Here is a 19,801-nt window from a genome sequence, read left to right as displayed (position 1 = left end):
AGTAGCTTGAATGTAATAATGAGGCCAGCTAGATACTTGAGAATATAAATGAGAATATAGAAGATTGAACAACACACTGTAAGGTCTAATACAGGGTGGTACTGGAATGAAAGGAAACAAAGGCGTTAGCTGTAGATATTGGCTTTAGCGGTCAGAAATCACTGCCACTGCCATTTGAGATTTCATATGGGTTCTAATAGGGGTTCCAATTTCAAACACTTCTCAGGACAAAATCTTACAATTTTCTTCTACCATCATAGGACCAGGAGGTAGAGTTAATCTGCTTCAAAGTTTTGGAAAAAGCAAATATAACCACTGCACACCACTCAGTGGGGTGCAGACGGCAGCGTTGACATTGCTCTTCCTCCTGACGGGTTGCTCAGAGCAGTGTGCTGATGCCTGCTGATCACCTGGTCAAATAAGCTGCGCAGGAAATGCTTGGTGTTACATATAAACTGGACTGGAAGAACATGAGGAGAGTGGTTAGAACAGCAAAAAGGATCATCGGGGCTCCTCTTCCCTCAATTAAAGAAATTTCATCCCAGCACTGCATGTCCTGAGCCCGTAACATCATCCACATTTAGAGAGAAAATAAAACTATTTAAAAGTATGATAAACAGGTCATAACTTTTAAAACTGGCTACTAGAGATTGACCTGTTGCAGTTACAACTCAGATCAGTGCATCAATAATCATAAAAACGACTTGTCTTAAATACTTTTACCAATGATTTGACATTTCTACCCAAATAGAGAACAACACTACCATAAAAAAGAACATGCAAATGTAACATCTGTTCATCTTATGGTTAAATTACTGAAGAGAAGCTTTTATTGATGTTAGCATGACTTCTTAAAATTGCCTTTTAATCCCGTCATAATCCTTTAATAAAGAGCAGAGGAGTGTCATTAAAGAGCCTCTGTCTCACTTCAATGGGGATATGCAGTGAGATGAACATAAGGGAAACTGCTAGGAAAATGAGGTCCTTCAGTGTGTTGGTGCCGGGCCCCCCCAGGGAACCTCTCATTAAAGATGAGCGTTTAAAAGAGCAAGGGCACACTGCTCCTCTTTCAGGTCGAATACGCCTTTAAGAAAAAATACGGAATTTTTTTTTTTCAGAACAGAGTAAGGCTAACATGGTAGAGAGCATGAACACTTTTTGGGGGGGGGGTGTAAATGTAGGCCATTCCAGCTGCAAAGAAGTGTTGATCCCCCTTACTTTAACTTTTAATTCATCTAGAAAAAAAAAACATTCAGGAATCGTCTCAGGATTTCCCGATGAAAAAACAAACAAAAAGGAAAAATCCCAACATATTGTTCATGAAAGTGAACAGAAAAAAAAGACCCTCCACAGTGTGATGCTGGAAAACACAGCAGTCTTTATTTACAGCAGCGCTCAAGCTTACCGAGGATTATAGAACAAACAGCTAAAAACTCTATGGAGGCTCAGAGAAACAGCCTTGTTTTCTTTCACCTAATCAGATTTAAGTATGGGATGTTGTATTATCCACAGATGGTCAATTAACAACCCAAATTCCTCCCAGTATGCTTTCTGTTGCTTCCCTGTGAATTTGATGAACACAGATGAGGGTATAAAGTGTGTCTCTCTGAGAGCTTAACCCGACTTTATTGCCAGACTCTTTGGCAACAGAAAGACTTCAGATAAAAACACTTGATTATCTTGTCATGATTATAGTTTGACACAAAAATTACTTTTGACACTATCTGCTCACAAAGCCTGAAGAATCAAAGAACATTCAGCAGTGAGCATCACTCTTGGTCTTTTGGCACCAAAGGCTGACACGGAGCAAAGTGCGGGTTGGGGTGGGGGGCAAACAGAAAGGCTAATATCTGCAACAGGACTGAAACCCAGGGTTGTGTCATGTTTCATTAGCGCTGTTCACTGACACTGCTGCCCTAGGCGTCCCTTTCTCCAGACACAGTGCCACACAATAAACAAACCCTGGGAAGGCCAACACCACACCAAGCTCTATACTAAGGCCAAGTCTGTTTGTCTAAGCCTACGGCCACAAGTCTTGATGCTCAATTCGGATGTTTTGCTGATATCCGTAAGAAACTAAAGCACAACTAAAGGCCACATCAAAGTATTTTTTCTAATTACAAAGCTTTGTGCTTTGCAACACAGGTATTAGAATGTGCTGATTTTTCAACAGTTATCACACAGACAATAAGTACCAATACAAAGTACTTTGCCGTAATAGCAGTTTTTCCATTCAACTGAAATTTGAATTTTAAGAAAATTTTTAAAAGTTGGAACAGAGGAAATGCATCCTACGTTGTCGTCCATATTATGTCAAACGCATGGCTGTAGTAAACAGGAAGAAGAGGCTGCAATCTACCACTGACCACAGATAATAGGGGGAAGATCAGCCATGTGAGTAAAGGTTTGCTACATCAGCTGATTAAAATAAAAGTGATTCAATCTCCCGTTTTGAGTGTCAACCCTTATTTGCAAAACCCAAAAACCACCTTAAGCGAGCGTAAAAGCTTTTGATAATTTTTGGGAGTTTATTCTTATTTTGCGCCAAGCGTTTCTGATGCGACATTTCAAAATGTGCATTAGAAAAAGCTGATGCAAATACACCTAATAAATAGCTTTAATGATATTCTCTGAAATCTAAGCAGACAAAGGCGGCTGCAGGTAAGGCTGACTTTATTGCTTTGATACCATTATCTTCATCCAATGCAAAAGTAGTATTGGTCTAGCGTACTTGTAATCGGTTTACCTAGAGCTGGGCAATAAAACATGAACAAACAAACACATCAGAAGGGTCAGATATTATGGTGACACAAAATCATGCTAGAACATTATAATTTTTTTATACTTAGATGTATCAAGCTTATGCAGCTTTAGCTAAGAACTAACATCATGAAGATGGATGGGTGCTTGGAAGTAAGTTTACTTTAACTTTGAAGACCACATCACTAATATGGACAACTGTGAAACCAAATATCATACAGAGTTTGTGTTCAGATCATTCCTTCTTGTTTAAACCTCTTCTTATAGGGATGTTGGTTTGGCCATCTCTCCCTCTGATAACTGTCATTTAATTTAGAAAAACGCTGCAACCTCCTCCGAGTCCTTCATGACAGCCACCTGCTCCAGGGTTTACCAGATGGGATGGCTCACCAGGGCTAAACTTAATGGTTATTAAAAACCCAGTGTCAAGTGGTTGCACTCGGCGCTGCTGCTCCCATCCTATCCTTAGGTAGTCAGTGTCATACCTCATTACTGGACCCGGGGTCAAGATGGCCAAGCTGCCGCATTGTGGGCCCTCCCGCCCTTGTATTTTGGATCTGGCTTTAATGATAACCGACAGTGGGAGGGAGTGGATGAAGGACGGTCTTTTCATAAATCTTTTCATTTTTTTTATCAGTCAGTCTGCTCCAGAGGATGCCATAATGAGACTGTCCGGCTCTGTGACAACTTGGCTCCTTGCACCAAGTGTCACATATTTTCTTCAGACTTCAATCAAAAATTGTGACTAATTAGGCAGCTTCCTAGAGGAAATGTTCCAGCAGGCTCATTTTTAAACCCATTGGTCTGCTTTTCTGGCCTAAACCTATTTATCTGCAAAGATCAGAAAACAAACTAGATACCAGAAAAAAAAAAGAAGCAAAGGATTTACCAAACACAGCAGCCTGGACCAGTCCGGCATGGATCACAGACTGAACTGGCAGCTTGGCTCAGGCACTAATTAAGCGCTGAGTCTTGGAAGACCTGCAGTGAGGCGCCACAGCCATTACACAGTGCTTCTGGACAGATTAACTGACCTATGACTGTCAAATAGAGTTTTCAAGCCTTCTGCTCTACACTACCAGACAAAAGAAAGTGAGCCCACTTCTCCACATGGTGCTTACCTTTAGCTTTTAAGTAAGACCCACGGCTGTCAAACAGGTCAAGTGTAAAAACAGAAGACTGCCGCACAAGCCTTTAAAGATTAGAATAAGAGTGGAAGGTGTTTATCTACATCCATAGAATGCACTGCCTATAAACAACCTTTAACATCTCAGATCTCAAACATGGCTGCATTTACAATCAGAAATAAACAACAGACAAAATAAAACATATCCTTTCCAGAAATAAATGTGGTAGAGTATCGGTACAACTTAAAGTTTCTCATATTTTATCATATTATGGCTAAAAGCTTTTTTATTTTTTATGGACATTTCATGGGCTAGCCCAACAGAGTATACACAACTACAGAAAGGAGTAGTAGGGGTAGACATTCAACTTTAAATTGGCCTAGTTATGTAATTAGACTTTATAAATGACTATGCCAGTACCTTACTTTGCATTCAAATGTTTGATTGTTTTGACAAATGTTATATTCTATTTTAGTGCTTAACATTTTATTTTTTTTAAATTAAACAAACTGTATATATTTACCATAAAAAGACCATGTTCCTGGAGGTAACATATATCACATAGACTTAGGCCCCGTCCACACGAAGTCAAAACGAACACGAAACGCTAATATTTTCCAGAACGTTTGTCGTAAAGACGGAGACGTAAAATAAATGTGATCGACCACACGAAGGCATGAAAATGCTGCAAAATGTATGCCAGGCCTGTAAGTGGGGCTGTGGTGCCAAAGCAAAAATAGGCGAAAACAGGCAACGAAATGTTGGGCATGCACAGTAATATTTATACAACAACCAAACCGGAAAACCCCTGCAGGTCCATTTTCGTGGTTCAGTCAAATTCAGGTGCTGAACTATGTGGTCGATATTGCTCTGTTCTTCCTGGAGATATTCCAGAAGAAGAAGATTCTGTTGTAAGCCCGACAGCAGTGTGAGTAGCATGAGCAGCAACCATTCAACACAGTATGGCGCCATTGTTGTTGTGATACTGTGTCGCGCATGCGTGTTACGAGGCGACGCTATGACGCATGCGTGAAGAAAAAAAATGCGGTTAGAGCTTAAAGATGGAAACGCGAAAACGGCGTTTCAAAATCTTCCCACTCTGAAGGCTTAATAAAAAAAAGATCGTTTACAGACCCCCGAAACGCCGGCTTCGTATGGATGAGAGGCTGGTTTGGTGAAAAATTTGTGCGTTTAGGCCAGGGTTTGACTTCGTGTGGACGGGGCCTTAGACAGATTTATTTTGTCATTTTGTATACACTACGCATTTGTAAGGGGTATGCAAGTGATCAAAAACGGTAACTTGCCTTATAAAGGGATAACTGCTCCCCAGGATCTGCACAGTGGCAGCCCACTGCTCCCCAAAAGGGGATAGTTTAAATGCAGAGTTAATTTCTCCATTGTTGAATATAATGCATGCTACACCATGTTATAGCGCTTTTTGCAAGTCAGAAGACTTGATCAAATCATTTTACACTACATTCAGTCATTCACACACACACTCACACACTGATGGTGGCAAACTACATGGTAGCCACACCTGCCCTGGGGCTCACTGACAGAAGCGAGGCTGCCGTACACTGGCATCACCAGGCCTTCTGACCACCATCAGTTTCACTTTTATTCAACCAAGTAGAACCATATTTTTCATGCATCTTAGGAGCATGAGCGCAGCTGAAATGAACTGGAGAAAATTTCAAGTGTTCATGGATTATTAGACCCCTACAGAGATGATGAGAGGAGCAGAGCAGAGTGGGTGCTTTGCCAGGCTCTCTGATCTATATGATCTGTCTGTACTAACAGTAAGTAAGAGAACAGAGAACTTCCCAGAATTTCCCACTTCCAAGAACAGCAAATCAAGAGATTAACTTACACACCTTTAACTTATTACTGCCTCCTTTGAAGATCCACATACAAAATAGAAGAGAAAGATGCCTCGCATAATAATTTAACCAAATGGTTTATGTATGAAACCACCATAAGACACTTCTGTGCTTCTCTAACAAAAAATGGAGTTTAAGATTGGACTTTAAAGACACACAAAAATAGGTGGATTTGGTATGGAAAGTTGATGAATCAGAAAACAGATCAGAGGAGATATTACTGAAATCATAGACAGATCAGGGAGAGATGACCCAACAAGGAGGAGTACTCTGTGTTTGGGAGATTTTTTGAGACAGCATTGGCCACATGAAAGTTCATTGGACTGAATCACTGCATCAGAGCCCTATAAGTCATAATGCATATGGTTGGTCACGGTTTGATCGCTCATATGTATTAAATATGAGCAATCATTTTATGCATTTATTTACACATGGTTTAAGAAACATGAAAATGCATGTGGAAATGTGCCAACAGAACACCTCAACTGCATCTAAACACTAAATCCGTCCTTGTTCTATAATATGTGCTACTATGAGAGCTCCATTATGAGAGTTTTCTTGTTGGCTTTAGAGACAAAATAAAACAAGCAAAGTGTGACTGAACCTGGCCATCATTAACCTACTCTAGAAATATTTAAAGCCTATGAATCCAGAGGCTAGCAGGACAGACATAATAATTAGACAAGCTAAGAGTGTAAGGCGGCTGTGGTAGTTATGGCTGCCATTATTTTAAATTTATGAAAAAAATCTGTGCACAATTGACGACTAAAATTGTGACAATTTTAAAAAGTAATTCTCAAACTCTTCTCCTTGAGTTTAACTTTTATATGTGAGCACCGGATCCAGCTACTGCCTTTATTATCAGATCCAGTTCTGCTGATCACAAACATAATAAAACTGGATATTAAGAAGCATGGTTTTAGACCAAAGACCCATTACCAGCCATGTCTCAGCAAAAAACAAAAGCAGCCTTTCACTGCATGGATAAAATGATACTAAATTGATGCTCCTTATGAGATACATACATAGACTATATTTGTTTATTCATATACAAAGTGCAGATGCCTTTGTCATTCACCTCCTCTAATTGGACGAGAGGCTGAGTACATCCTGACAGGTTGACAGTACATCCAGACACTGTGACTGCTGGCTAACATTATGCTGAGTTTCACAGTAAAGGAGAAGAGAGGGCCCCTAACAGAGACCAACTCTTTGCAGGAGAGTGGCAGTTGAATCCACTTTCAATGAATAAACTTGTATCATAGTTATCAACAATAATGATTTATCAAACTATGTAATTTCTTTTAAGTTCCAAACTGAAATATTTTGGTTATGGTGTTTGATGAGCCATGATATCACACAAAATTTAAACTGCATAATATTTATTATTAAAAGTGTAGTGGGGGATGTTCTTTTTTCTGGTGGATCATCTAAATAAGTGGCCCTCCTAATTGTCAATCATATTGGCGATGTGTTTACGTAAGGCCGTCCAACGTGCTCGTCCCCAGGTAGCTATCTTTCTCTGTGCATGCGCACTTTCAGGCGCTCACCTTTCTCACCGCAGTTCTCTGAAAATGGCCAAGGGTCATAAGAGAAAAAGTATCTACGAAGTGTATGCAAAGAAAAGAAAGGTCTCAGAGGATACAGATATATCCCAGGATGCTTTGCGCTGAGAGCTTTGTTCGCAGAGCATTATTTGCTGTCACAGCGGCCACTGTCACCATAGACTGTCGCTACCCTGACGGCGGCGACTAATAAAGATAGCGCAGGCACCCTGCAGTGGAGGAGGAGTTATGTGACTAACGGGAAGCAAAACGTATTGATCATCTGTCCGAACACTCAGTCAACTTAGTTTGCTATAAAGTCCACCATATAGTCTCAGCTCTATATACTGTAGTGATTGAGGGATTTAGGGGTTAGGGCGGACGTTCGGACACAGTAAGCTTGTATGAGCTATGAGAACAGCAACTTCTAAACAGAGCGTGCACGAGGAGAAATGGACTCATGCATGCTCTCGTATGCGTTTAATAGGCGTTCCCCCTCAGAAGCGAGTACAGGGTTGTGCATGTGCATTTTTTTCAAAGTGGAGAGGGCGGATCTTTTAAAAAATGTGCGATAATCCTCCACTACACTTTTAAAATTAAGTCTGTCTATTTAATACTATCCAGTTACTCTAATGATGCAAAACACAGTATGTCTATTTGATTCTTATTTTAAAGTAAAAACAACGTACAGTAGTTGTTTAGTTGTTAACAGAGCAGACTACTACAGATTGCTCTACAGAGGAAGACTCAATCTATCTGTTGAAGAGCATTTTGGTTCCTTGTTACATAACAGAAACACTGACCGGGAGAAGGACAAGATACAAATAATTTAATGCACTATAAGAATACTACAACTAGCATTTGTGATCTTTAGTACAGTTACATTTTAGCTGCTAAGTCTGCTAAAGATAGTACATGGCTCACAGCTGAAGATTGCTGCTAAAGTCACATAAACTCAAAGTCTGAAATAATTTAACCAAACATGAGTTTAATTAGACACTGAACAGATTTTCTTTAAAAATTGAAGATGTATTGACCCTAATTCTACTTGTTAAAACAAAAAAGTAAGAATTGTTAGCTGCAAGCCATTTCAAAGCACTTTAGATAATAGCGCCACTTGGAGTCAAATTTAAAACTAGAGCGGTACACAAAAGGGGAAACTCTTATTTTGTGAAAAAAAAAATAACTGCATAGCTATAAACCTTGTGTGAAGTATTTTTATAAAACTTTAATAAACTGGCCATTTTTTTTAGCAGAAGGCATATATAAATAATTGCAAATTTAAAACTTCAAACTGATTTTTCTTATTAAAAGAATGGCTACTAGTTTGCACATTTTCTATATAATAAATCTACTTGTTCATTTAGTTTCCCTTAGTTATTGATAACGTATTTTTGAATTGAAATAAACTTGAAATATTCAGTGAAACCAGCCCAATGTTCCATCTAATAATCAGGGTTGTGTTCAGCCACTGCATTAAAGCCACTGAGGAATGGGAAAAAGAGAATGTTAAATCCAGCTTTGGGCTCTGGTGTGAGAAAACTCTGCTGCATGTTAATGATGCATCTGTTACACGCCTGCTCTGTTTTCTTTCTGCAAAGAGAATGTGCAAAACAAGCACTCAAGTGTTAAATATAAACTTTGGTAAAAGTCAAGCGGGGGTTACGGCAAGGAGAAGTGCAAGTCAGCATTCAGCCGACAATGAGGAGGTGGGCTGCGATCGGCACACACCAGCAGTCACATTGAGGGAGCTGTCACCTCTTCATCACTGCCCCCCTCACCTCCTTTAAAAGCACAGCACGCCACCTCTCACTGACCCCACGGCCAGAGTTCAGACCTTTTAAGCCGCGAGGTCTCGAGCTGGCAACAGCTCTACTCTCTTCACCCACTCAGCTACTGACCCAAGAGACAAGGAGAAGTCAGGGCTGAAAATGGCTAAGGGCCACAGCACTACAGTACTACAGAACATGCTGAAAAGAATCACCTGAAAACTCCTCTAGAAGTTGGAAGACACATGGTCACAGTACCTGGCAGACTTCATAGAGCAGTTTGTATTGTTCCTCAGGCTTCCTCAGCGTACAGAGGCTGCATCCCATGTTGGAGAGGATCACAGCATCCAGGCTCTCCCCTGCAGCCACAGAGGCAGGAGCTGATATCTAGTGTCCCCTCCCTGAGCCGACTCTTTCTGTCCGAGCTGTCGTTCCTCCACAGCTGCAAGACGACTTCGGCTGACAAGACCGACCCCCCTCCCAGCTTGTGGCTGTATCTCTGTGCTCTGCTCACACACGCTGCCCTCCCACCTTCCTCCCTCCTTCTCTGTTATTCTCCAGCCCACTGTTGAGCTCTCCGAGGCCAGATCTCTTCAATGCACACCCCTTCATGTTTATTAAGCAGCTGCTCATTGAGAATTCACAGAAGATGTGAGGGAGCTAGCTCATGAATGGGCTTTGCCAAAAAAAGGGATAGAAGTAGTCTTAATAAGCAAGAGCCATTAGATCCAATGTGAGAAAACAACCTAATAGAAAGGCTTTTTATTTCATGACAAGGCAAATATATGTTTCTTCAGAGGCCCTCTGGATGCTTTGTCTGCTGTAGACCCTTGAAGTCTACAGCAGACTTGAAAATCAAAAAAGCCCCCCACCCTCTTTGACAGCAGATAAAGGACTACATTCTCATGATGGGACATCTAAAGCTCGGCAGCTTTATAAAAGCATTGCCTTTCAACATCCCAGTTAAATTAGCACTTGGTGACCTCTGGTATGCTAATCCAACAAAGAGACACAAAGCCCCCCATGTATTTTACTCTCGGCGCTAAAGCCAGTAGGAACAAATAAAGCAGATAAATATTTGTGCTGGACCCTCTCCTGCGTGGCCAGGCACAGTTTACCCAGCGGGACCCTTTAAAATAAAGCGACGTACAGTTCTCTAGGTCCTCCCTGGTGCCCGCTGCCCAGGCTGCAAACAAAGCTACAGCCCCATAGGCCTGATCTGGTTTCTGTCCTGCTGTTTACTCCAAGTCCAGCCAGATTTTCACCACATTTTACAAGTGCTAATATCCCCTAAGCTTTTATACATTTTGTCACATTTATCACCTATCTATCACCAGTTATTTTACTGGGATTTTTTTTTTTCACAGAACAACACAAAATGGTAAATCGTGATAAACTGGAAGAAATAAAAACATGTTTCTATACCCAAGATTTAGAATGCTTTCACTGTGCAGAAGTCAGAACTCTGGAGCGGATCATGCCAGTGTGAACACATCCCTGATCCTGGGGGGATTTACCTGGAGCGTGCATGGCTGCTGTATAATGCTACATTCAGACCGCACGTGCTAGAGGCAGCAGAAGTGGCTAGTTTAGATGCAAAGTCAATGGTTGAAGCACATCAAGTGCAAAAGGTCCTGCAGCGCATTTTGAGCAGCAGGAGCAAAATTTACTTTTGTTGCTCGACACGCCACATCAACCAATCAGAGAAGCTGATCTGGGAGCTGGCAGGGAGACAGACACAGCGCTGCTGATGCAGATTGCTATGATCACGTCTCTGAAACGGTTTACTAACGCTTAAATTAACTTAAAATGTCGAAACCTCCTGGCAAAAAATGTTCGATTATATTATTCTTGTGTCTGCAGTTTGGATTACATGTGAAAACACCTTCCAGCCGCCGCGAACAGTAGTGGAAAACTGAAAAGAGGCGAACTGGCCAGAGGCTTCTGTTGAATGGGATTTCCAGGGACAGAGCACTGCCGCTGTACTGGGGTCTATGGGGCTCCAACAGCGAAATAATATTTGAAGGCCGGATCGTAATCCTGAAGAACGATGCACAGGTGGTGTTTTCAGGTGGACTTTCTCACCTAAAAACATATTTAAACTACTTTTTACCCACTTATAACAGCAAATACAGTATGGTAAAGCCACTTTCTGCCATTGAACACAGGAGCAGCAGAATAAATAAATAAATCTTGCACAATTAAGTGTTAGTTTTCTCCCTTTTACCAATCTCTGGGCTGGACCAGGAGCTTGAATACGTATACCTAAGAAACGAAGAGTGATCCAGTCGAAATATATTCCTATTTGATCTAAGGCAAGACTTTTTAGATAAGTTTTTGTTTCTCTCTGTCTGTGTACAGGATAACTTGAAAAGTTATAAACTGATAGAAATTACATTTTTACCAAAGGTGCACCTCAGTCCGAGAAGCAGCCCATAAAATTTGGTGATGATCCGGATCACCATCTGGATCCAGACATTTTTTTTGTAAATACAGGTTAGGGTGGAAGTCACAATGTTGGAGGGAATTAACCACTTGGCAGAGATCCGCATCTCAGAGAGCTTTTCTAGATTATTTTTTTTCATCCCATTTTATTGCTTGAGTTATTTTGGTACAAAATAGACAGAAATGCTAGTCTGTACATGTGCAAAGCTGCACACCTCACAATTGTTTTTCTTTCATGTCACACTGATGCACTGCTTTGGTCTAACACATGGAGAATGAAAATGAACTGAAGTCTGTGATTGTCCCATGACAAACCTTTGGAGAAGTTCCAGTGTTCTCTGCTCTGTGAATGTCATTAATAGGAAAAGAACACATCTGAGCAGATGCATGCTTTACAGAGAGAAACCTATTCAACTTTGCAGGTAGGAGTGATTATAAGACCCACATCTAGTCACAGACTGATCCCACTTCTTAAATGTGACACAATGGATTGGTTCAGTTCAGTCCTGGGTGCTAAGCCACATACCTGGATCAATTTCACAACAGGAGGTGGGGATTGGAGAAGCCCTAAAAGCTGTTGATAGTGATATTTCCTCCTGCCAGATGTGTCTCCTGATCCATATCTAGCTCTAAAAGTTTTCCACAGGCAGCCGCGAATCAAGCCAAGTGTGAAGGAGAATCCAATGTTTTTAACACAAATGCAAAAGATCACATTACACTAAAACTCCCCAGTAGAATTTAATGTTCTACAGCTTTTTCTCCCCATTTTGAATGTGTAACACTTGTAAAAGATTTGAGGTTGGTGAGATTTCCCTTTTTCAACTTAATCACCATGTCAGTCTTCAAATAAATCCTCATCGATTTGTTCCCACAACTACAACTGTAGATAATAATGGAAGCTCTGCCAGGAGAGATCTTGGAAAATAAGATCCTCATCGCAGAAAAAGTGATAGAGGCTGAAAAACTGCCTCGGGCAAACACTGAAAGTGCCTGTGTGAACTCAACAATTACTCATTATTACAGTGGGCTTTGCTTGTCTGGCTCCTAAAGGCTCCGACTTTCATCCAGAGTAGCGTGGAAACTAATTCTCCGCTCACATTAGCTGCACTGTTATGCCCGGGGCTGGGATCAGTGGAGAGTTTAAGCCGGTGCTCTTCCCGGGCTAATCTTTAGTTCACGCCAAGATTATCCCATTCATAAAGTAAGGACGAAGGCAGTGCTTGAGTATGAACAACTGTACAGAAGGGTTACGGCAGCCGTAGCAGAACAAACATCTATGAATGAACAATTAGGAGCACAGAGAAGTTGTTCAATCGGAGGCAGCAGGTTCCTTCACAGATATTGGAAATTAAATGAATGTTAATTTCTGCTTGTGGTGTGTCCATGCTGCTGCTGGAGCTTTAGGTTTAATTCATGGCCTTTTTTTCCCAGATATGAAAGACATTTTTGTGACTGACATAGTGATTGCAGTCAGGCAGACTGTCGTAATAAAAATGAACATTTCTTTTCAACTCAGGTAAAAAACAGTCAAAGTTTAACTCATCTAATTCAGTTATCATTATGGTGCTTTCAAAGTGGGGCTCTATGCCGTCTATGAGTTATGACCTTTGTCAGATCCATAAAAGGGATCAGATGGTGATCCTTGAAGCAAACAACCTTCCTGTTGGATTTACCTGCTTTAGCAAAGCACTTTCCATCTGGGCTGCTGTATTACTCTAACATTACCTTGGAAACAGTAAAATGTCAAACAGTGATCAGGTTTCCTGTTTTAAAGCCTGAAGTTGGTGGTAGCTGCCCAGGTACAATTCTTAGCTCCAACTCCACAATGAAACCCATGCTAATAATTATCTTCTGGTTTTTCTATGCAAAGGAACTCATATCGGTAGGAACTCATATCGGTATTAACACATCAGATGATTCTCTTACATTCTGGGTGAGGCCTTGATCTTCTAGGAAGTTTAGAACACAAAATGATGTTGTGATCTTAATAGACTGTAAAATGCATAGCAATAAATCACATCTTTAAGACTGGCATATCATAGTTTTACCATAAATATGACGCCTGTTACCAATTAACAATCAGCTGGATTTGAGTGAGGGCTCTGCAGCTCAAATCCCCTGATTTCGTGATATATTTTAATGTTGTGTTTTTGAGATATTTAAGAGGGAAAAAAAACACAAGATAGGTGGCTGACGTACTTTGTGAAGAGGTACTAGAAATAAAATATGCTTTACAGAGGAAAACATAAGGAGCTTCAGAGGTAAAATTAAAGGTAAATGAATTACTGAAAGTTGCTTTTAGTTATTTTAAACTCTCGACCTCCATCTGCCATTGGGCAGATAAGATCTAAAGTGGTCTGAGAGCTGCTAGAACAATTTGAAACAAGATAGAAATTCTTTCAATTAAAAAAAATGAAAAGACAGACCACTCTTTCAGTTAGCAATGCTAACCCTGAAACCGTAGTATTAGCAAACATAAAAGCTATTAGAAATGGGGAAAATGTCACCATCAAATGTTTAAGTTAATGTCCTTCAGTTATAAAAAGTTTATAATTTCTTTATTATTCACAAATTAACAATCCCCATCTTGTGTTACTTAGTAAAAATTATTTTGGCACAGCACTTGACAGGTTCAACTAATCTACAAAAACAGATCATTTTCAGGTAATGCATACGATGCACATGACCCGTACTGACATTGGTCCATATGTTGGCCTGTCCACAGATGCACCTATACCTTTGTTATCTGAACATTATGTTTCAACCCACCATATGCCAAAACACATAACCCCCAATCTCTTGGTCATCAGAGCAGAAGGGGGATTTTAAGAGGGTGGGGAAGTAAAGTCTTCAGAAGGTGACGACGTGGCAACATGCAAAGAAACTGTACACCGGTGGCCCATGGATATAACTTGAGAAGAACACGAGATGTCTAGGTCCCTGGCATGCCTCAAATGCTCAGTGTAGACAGCAGGATGGAGAGAGCTGGGAGATAGAAGAGGTCAGACATGCAAAAAAAACGTGGAATGCAGTAAGGATTTGGCCATTAGGTTGAAAGAGGGCAAAGAAAACTGCATTTAACGTAATAAGGAGTTTCTTATGCACATCCAATAGGCTGTCCATGAATATCATTGGACTCCCCCCAACTCTTTTAGCGTAGCAATTATCGCCCTTATCTAAACACAAAAACAGTCACATTGGACTTTAAACTTGCAGTGGCTTAGAGACCCCATGATAGTCAAAGTACTACTTCTGACATTTTAGTTTTTGCATCACTAGTTAAACTTTTCAAACTGACGTAAAAGTTTTCTGATATCTTGGAGCAAAAATTACAATGAAATTCTGTCTGAAACCCCTGATTGGATATGCATTTAATCAGAAAGTGTTAGGGATGTCATGATCTGATATCAATAACGGATATCAGTCTGATATTAGCCAAAAAACTAACATCAGATTTTATCAGCCGACAACTAGAACTTCCGATATTTTCATGCTGATAGAAGTTCTGCTTCTGTTAAAAGTTTCTGTAGCATATTGGTTATTTTTACATGGGTCAGTTTCATACCTTTTGTTGTTGACTTTGTTCCCTATTTTAGTAATACTACTGATCACGCCTTTTCTAACTTTCTACAGTATAAAAGAAGCTGGTAAAATTTGTGTTAATATCATACCGGGTTATTAAGGGCATCGGCAATTCTCAAAACTGCAATTTGGTATCGTATTGGAAATGAAAAAGTTGTATACGGACACCCATAGAAAGTGAACTTTATTACAAGAAATATAAAGTACTATGCTGGGCTTATACTTTTTTTATTTATTGGCAAACACACAATGATTCAGAGGATCTGCATCGACATTGTCTTTCCCCATATTTAACACAGATTGTTCTCCAGTTAAGCAAAGCAGACACAGATGTTTTGGTCTTAGACACATCAAACATTACAAATATGCTTCGGAATTGAGGTGAGTGACTCAAATATTGTAGACAAGATAACAACCTATTGTTATGCTATGCAGAGGCTTTTCTCTATAGGGTCTTGTAGCTGACAGAGAAAACTGCAGCATGATTTACTTTGATTGACAAAGAAGATGATTATCTGACTATGCACTAAGCACACAAACTTAATTCCCAAGTTATCCTTAAACAAGAGAGGTACAAATTAAAACATTGAGATACTGAAGTGTCAGGAACAAATTAATTGTCACACTATGGTACGGCTGAACACCAATATCCACACTCTTGATCTAAATACATAGTATTCAGAGAGGGAACACAAAAACAGAGAAACATCAAATAACTCATGAAAAGGTTTAAAACAAAATCCATTCACTTTCATTTTCTTTAATTATAACACACTCGCATTCAATGCAAGACAGGAAAGCCTGGGAAGCACCTTAAGGTGTTGATAGAGATTTATGCAGCATTCATCTACTCAGGTAAAGAAGATCTTTCCTACTTGTAAAGTGGAAAATTACTAGCACCTTGTGTTCAAGTGCTTTTGTCGTGGTAGAGAACAAAAACATGTTGGATCCGAAAATTATCCCGACCTGCTACTTTAGCAAGACAGCAACAGACTTAGTGACAGACCCAGTTCATCTGCTAGAGGAAGAAGTGGATGCATAAAATGCATCGACTAACTGCTAGCGACTATCTGATAAAATCAATCATTAACTGTCATTTCAAAATGACCCAAGTTCAAATTGTGATTTATTTAAAAAATGTGTACATTACAGCACTGTGTAGGCTACAAACAAAACAGGGTGTCCATGTGCGATTTTCTGTTGGCTTTTTGGTATTTATCATAAACACAAGACCACATGAAAGCACCATAAGATACGACATTGTAAAACATCTGAAAATAAGTAAAAGTTACTTAAAACAGCCAATGGAATTTATATTTGCACCCCTAAAATAAGATAATGGAATTGTTTTTTTTTTTATTTTAAATGGAATTCATCTTATTCCATTAGTAAATCGTTTTCTTTACTCAAAGCAAGTGAAAATACACCTATTTAAAGAAATATCAACTTCCTAAATTTTTGCAATGAAATGAAGCAGAAGTTGGTAGGTTCTTTAATTTAAAAGTGACAATTGTATTACCAAATATTGCCACTGAATCACTTCTTAAAAGTTGCATTTGAAGAACTCCAGAAATGTGGACATTGCTTTAGCACTCTTTAGCAGATTATATGGAAGGAGAAAGGATTTGTACTGTCACAACAGTAATGAAGATGCCAGATGAGCAAACATTAACGCCAAGAGGGAGTGAGAGCTAACACAGGGGATGTTGAAAAAAGGTGTGAAGAAGCAAGAGACAAGAGACAGAAACCTCAGTGGAGGAAGCTGGATGGAGGTAGAAAATAAAATGTGTGGAGTTTAATGAGTCTCATGTTCCTTCTCAACTGTACCACTGAGGTATGGGAATCTGTGTCTGTGGAGCCACGTCTAAAAACACTGGCTATGGATAATTTATCAGACAGCTGTCAGCTTTGTACTCCTCTTTACTGTGCAAGACAGACTCTAAGACAATGGGGACTGCAGCCTGGAGGAATGAAAGCCAGTGAAAATGTTTAATTGGAAAGTCAAGGCACTAATAATGCCATCAGTATCTCAGTAATATAATTGGTTAAGAAAGATGAGACTCTAATAAGACACTTATATTGTGATACATATCACCAAAAGGAAGAGGGACTGTATAACCCTCTTTCTTGCCTTTTATACTCTGAGGTTAAAAGGCAGGATTTGTTTTGTTCGGGGACACTAAAATGGTTTTACATTAACTTATATAAATTCATTTTCACCTCCTTAGATCTACATTGATTTCCAGATTTAAAAACAGATCTTTACTCATACAAATGTATAAAATACACTATTCTGGATATCTAAACAGGTCTGTGTGGATACTAAGGTACAGCAACATAGGCTTGACTGGTAATAAACTGATAAATTGGTTTAATTGCAGACAGATTAGCTCTGGCAGTGTCTTGGTCTTATGCTGACTGCCTATTTATACTAACCTAATGAAAGAACTTTGCCTCATTAACACCATCTCTATTACACTTTTATAGTATATAAATATATATAATTTATTTATTAATAATTCAGATGGTTCAGCCACTCTGAGTGTAGAGCAGGAAAGACTGGGCAGACAAAAAGCTGATACGGTAGACTGGGCAAAGCTGGAAGCTTATGGAGTGAAACTTCTCTGGATTGAGAAACAAAGGAGGGATCACCACCTGATTACATGGAGGCTCAGGCAGAGGATAGCCAGGTTTATCATCCATTAGGCTTCTTCTTTCATCTCCCAACAAGACTAAAACAGACACCCTTATAAGGATTGCTTGAACGTAACCCCCCAAAACAGTCGATGTGTTGCAAAATGCAATGAGTGGCAAGTTATTAGACAACAATGCTTCCCTTCCCATAATGTTGCTTCTATATTGAGGAAAACAAAATAAGCTGGATGTAAGAGCAATGAATACTGTATGAAAAATTAGACATTGTGGGCTGAAACAAAGACAAATTTCTGACCAGTCAAGACCAAGATAGGGGTGCTGTCTGATAAAGAAGCTGTGCCAGCCAGGTTAAAGGTCATTTAAAACCTAACATCGAATTATTTTAGCTTGAATGTCGTAGACCTGTCTCTCATACATATGGTAATAACTGACCACTCACACAAAGGGGCTAAAAATAGAACCACTATAATAACTGTAACTAGGTCTCTCTTAGGCTATAGAATCTGAATAAAAACCAGTACCAGAAATTGGAAAATTGCAAAAAATCAGATCGGCATTTACGGTACAGACCTGTGAGCAACAAAACAGTAAGACAATGGGCACATTCACAGAGATTGAACGGTCCAGGGATTAGCAAGAGTTCACACATTCAGTTGGCCAGTTTTCTTATACAGATTTTTTTGACCAGGCTTAAGCATCATGCACTTTTACCAATTCTTTCAGTGGCAGTATATCTCCAGTATTGCGATGAAAGAGATCAATAAAAAAATGACAAAGAACAGAGTGCCCTCATGGGGCTTCTATTGCTTCTAATGGATTGGATTTGGATTTGCACTTCTTATTTTTTTATTCAAATGTGTTGCTCTAGGGCACAGGTGTCAAAGTGGTTCCAGAAAGGGCCGTGTGGCTGCAGGTTTTCTTTCCAGCCCAGTAATAGCACACCAGACTCCAGTGTTCTAATCAAGTGAGTCCAATCTGAACATGATAACTTGATGAGATGACTGGAGTCTGGCGTGTTATCGCTAGGTTGGAAAGAAAACCTGCAGCCACACGGCCCTTTCTGGAACCACTTTGACACCCCTGCTCTAAGGCCACATTCTTACAGTTTTTGGGTTCAGACACACATTCACACTACAAGCAAACTGCTCCAGTGGTCCAGAAAAACCATATAGAGACTGGTAGTTGTAACTGGGAAGGAAACATTTATTTGTTCAGTTTCAGATTCCGGTATAGCTTCACGTGATATGCTCCAAAAACCAAACACTGGTAAAAAGTTTGCTGAGTGAGTACTTAAATTTTGTTGGTGTGGTCCCTTTCGTCAAGTGGTTATTGACTTAAAAGGCTAAAATATATTTATTTTAAAAAGTAAGAGAGAGCCTAATATCTTAATTCATTTTAAAACTTTTTCATGCCCTGCTTGCAGAGAGCCTAAATCCACACTCCAATCTTGAGAGCTCTAATAAAATGACAGGAAAGAGAGACAATGGCATGTCCTTTTAACAGTACCAACATGTCATGGGGAAATCGACTTGCTTCAATAAATAACCAACCAACACCTTCAGTATTTGTCAACCCGTTCGACTAAAAGGGTCTGAACAGTGATTTCCAATTTAATCCCATTACAAATACTATGCCAGTCCAGATGAAAACCCCCAAGAGAGAGCTGAGGTAATTAAGAGGTAGTGACAGACATATTGGCTAAAATCACTCAGATGTCTAAATGTCTTGATGGACAGCTGAGGAGATGGCCTAAAGCCCACTGTGACGAATGAGCCCATTGGCCCAGAGGGGGGAATGTTGAGTTTTACACAGATTCCCATCTTAAGTTGTCCACAGGAAATTGGATGGAATTACTAGTAATGCTAACTGGATGTCTTGACCAGTCTGTAAATCTCTTTACTGTGTGACCCCTGGCCCATTAGTCCATCTGAGGCAGTGACCTCAAAGGGCTTCTGGGCAGTGACGACTGAATCACAGCATCACTGTTGTTTTTCGCTGAACCATTGAGCTGGTTCAAAGGGACATGTCCATTTCTCTTC

At 39.9% G+C, this 19,801-nt stretch overlaps 1 protein-coding gene across 3 annotated transcripts in view; it reads right to left on the bottom strand.

The window, feature by feature from the left end:
• The window catches only part of pdzrn3 (PDZ domain containing ring finger 3), a 123,201-nt gene that overhangs the window by 16,167 nt on the left and 87,233 nt on the right, over positions 1–19,801 (bottom strand). The window contains exon 1 of one of the 3 annotated variants that reach the window (XM_015370994.1): positions 9,339–9,576. The exons of the other annotated variants lie outside the window; for them this stretch is intronic. Coding sequence (XP_015226480.1) covers positions 9,339–9,407 — 69 coding nt within the window. The 5' untranslated portion in view covers positions 9,408–9,576. Of the gene's footprint in view, positions 1–9,338; positions 9,577–19,801 lie in introns of those variants that run through there. 3 annotated transcript variants of the gene reach the window in all.

The sequence above is a fragment of the Cyprinodon variegatus genome, unplaced genomic scaffold (genome assembly GCF_000732505.1).
Source record: "Cyprinodon variegatus isolate N-32 unplaced genomic scaffold, C_variegatus-1.0 Scaffold51, whole genome shotgun sequence".
NCBI classification, from domain to species: Eukaryota; Metazoa; Chordata; class Actinopteri; order Cyprinodontiformes; family Cyprinodontidae; genus Cyprinodon; species Cyprinodon variegatus.
Note: the sequence above shows the minus strand (reverse complement) of the source record. Positions and strands in the feature narration are given on the sequence as shown.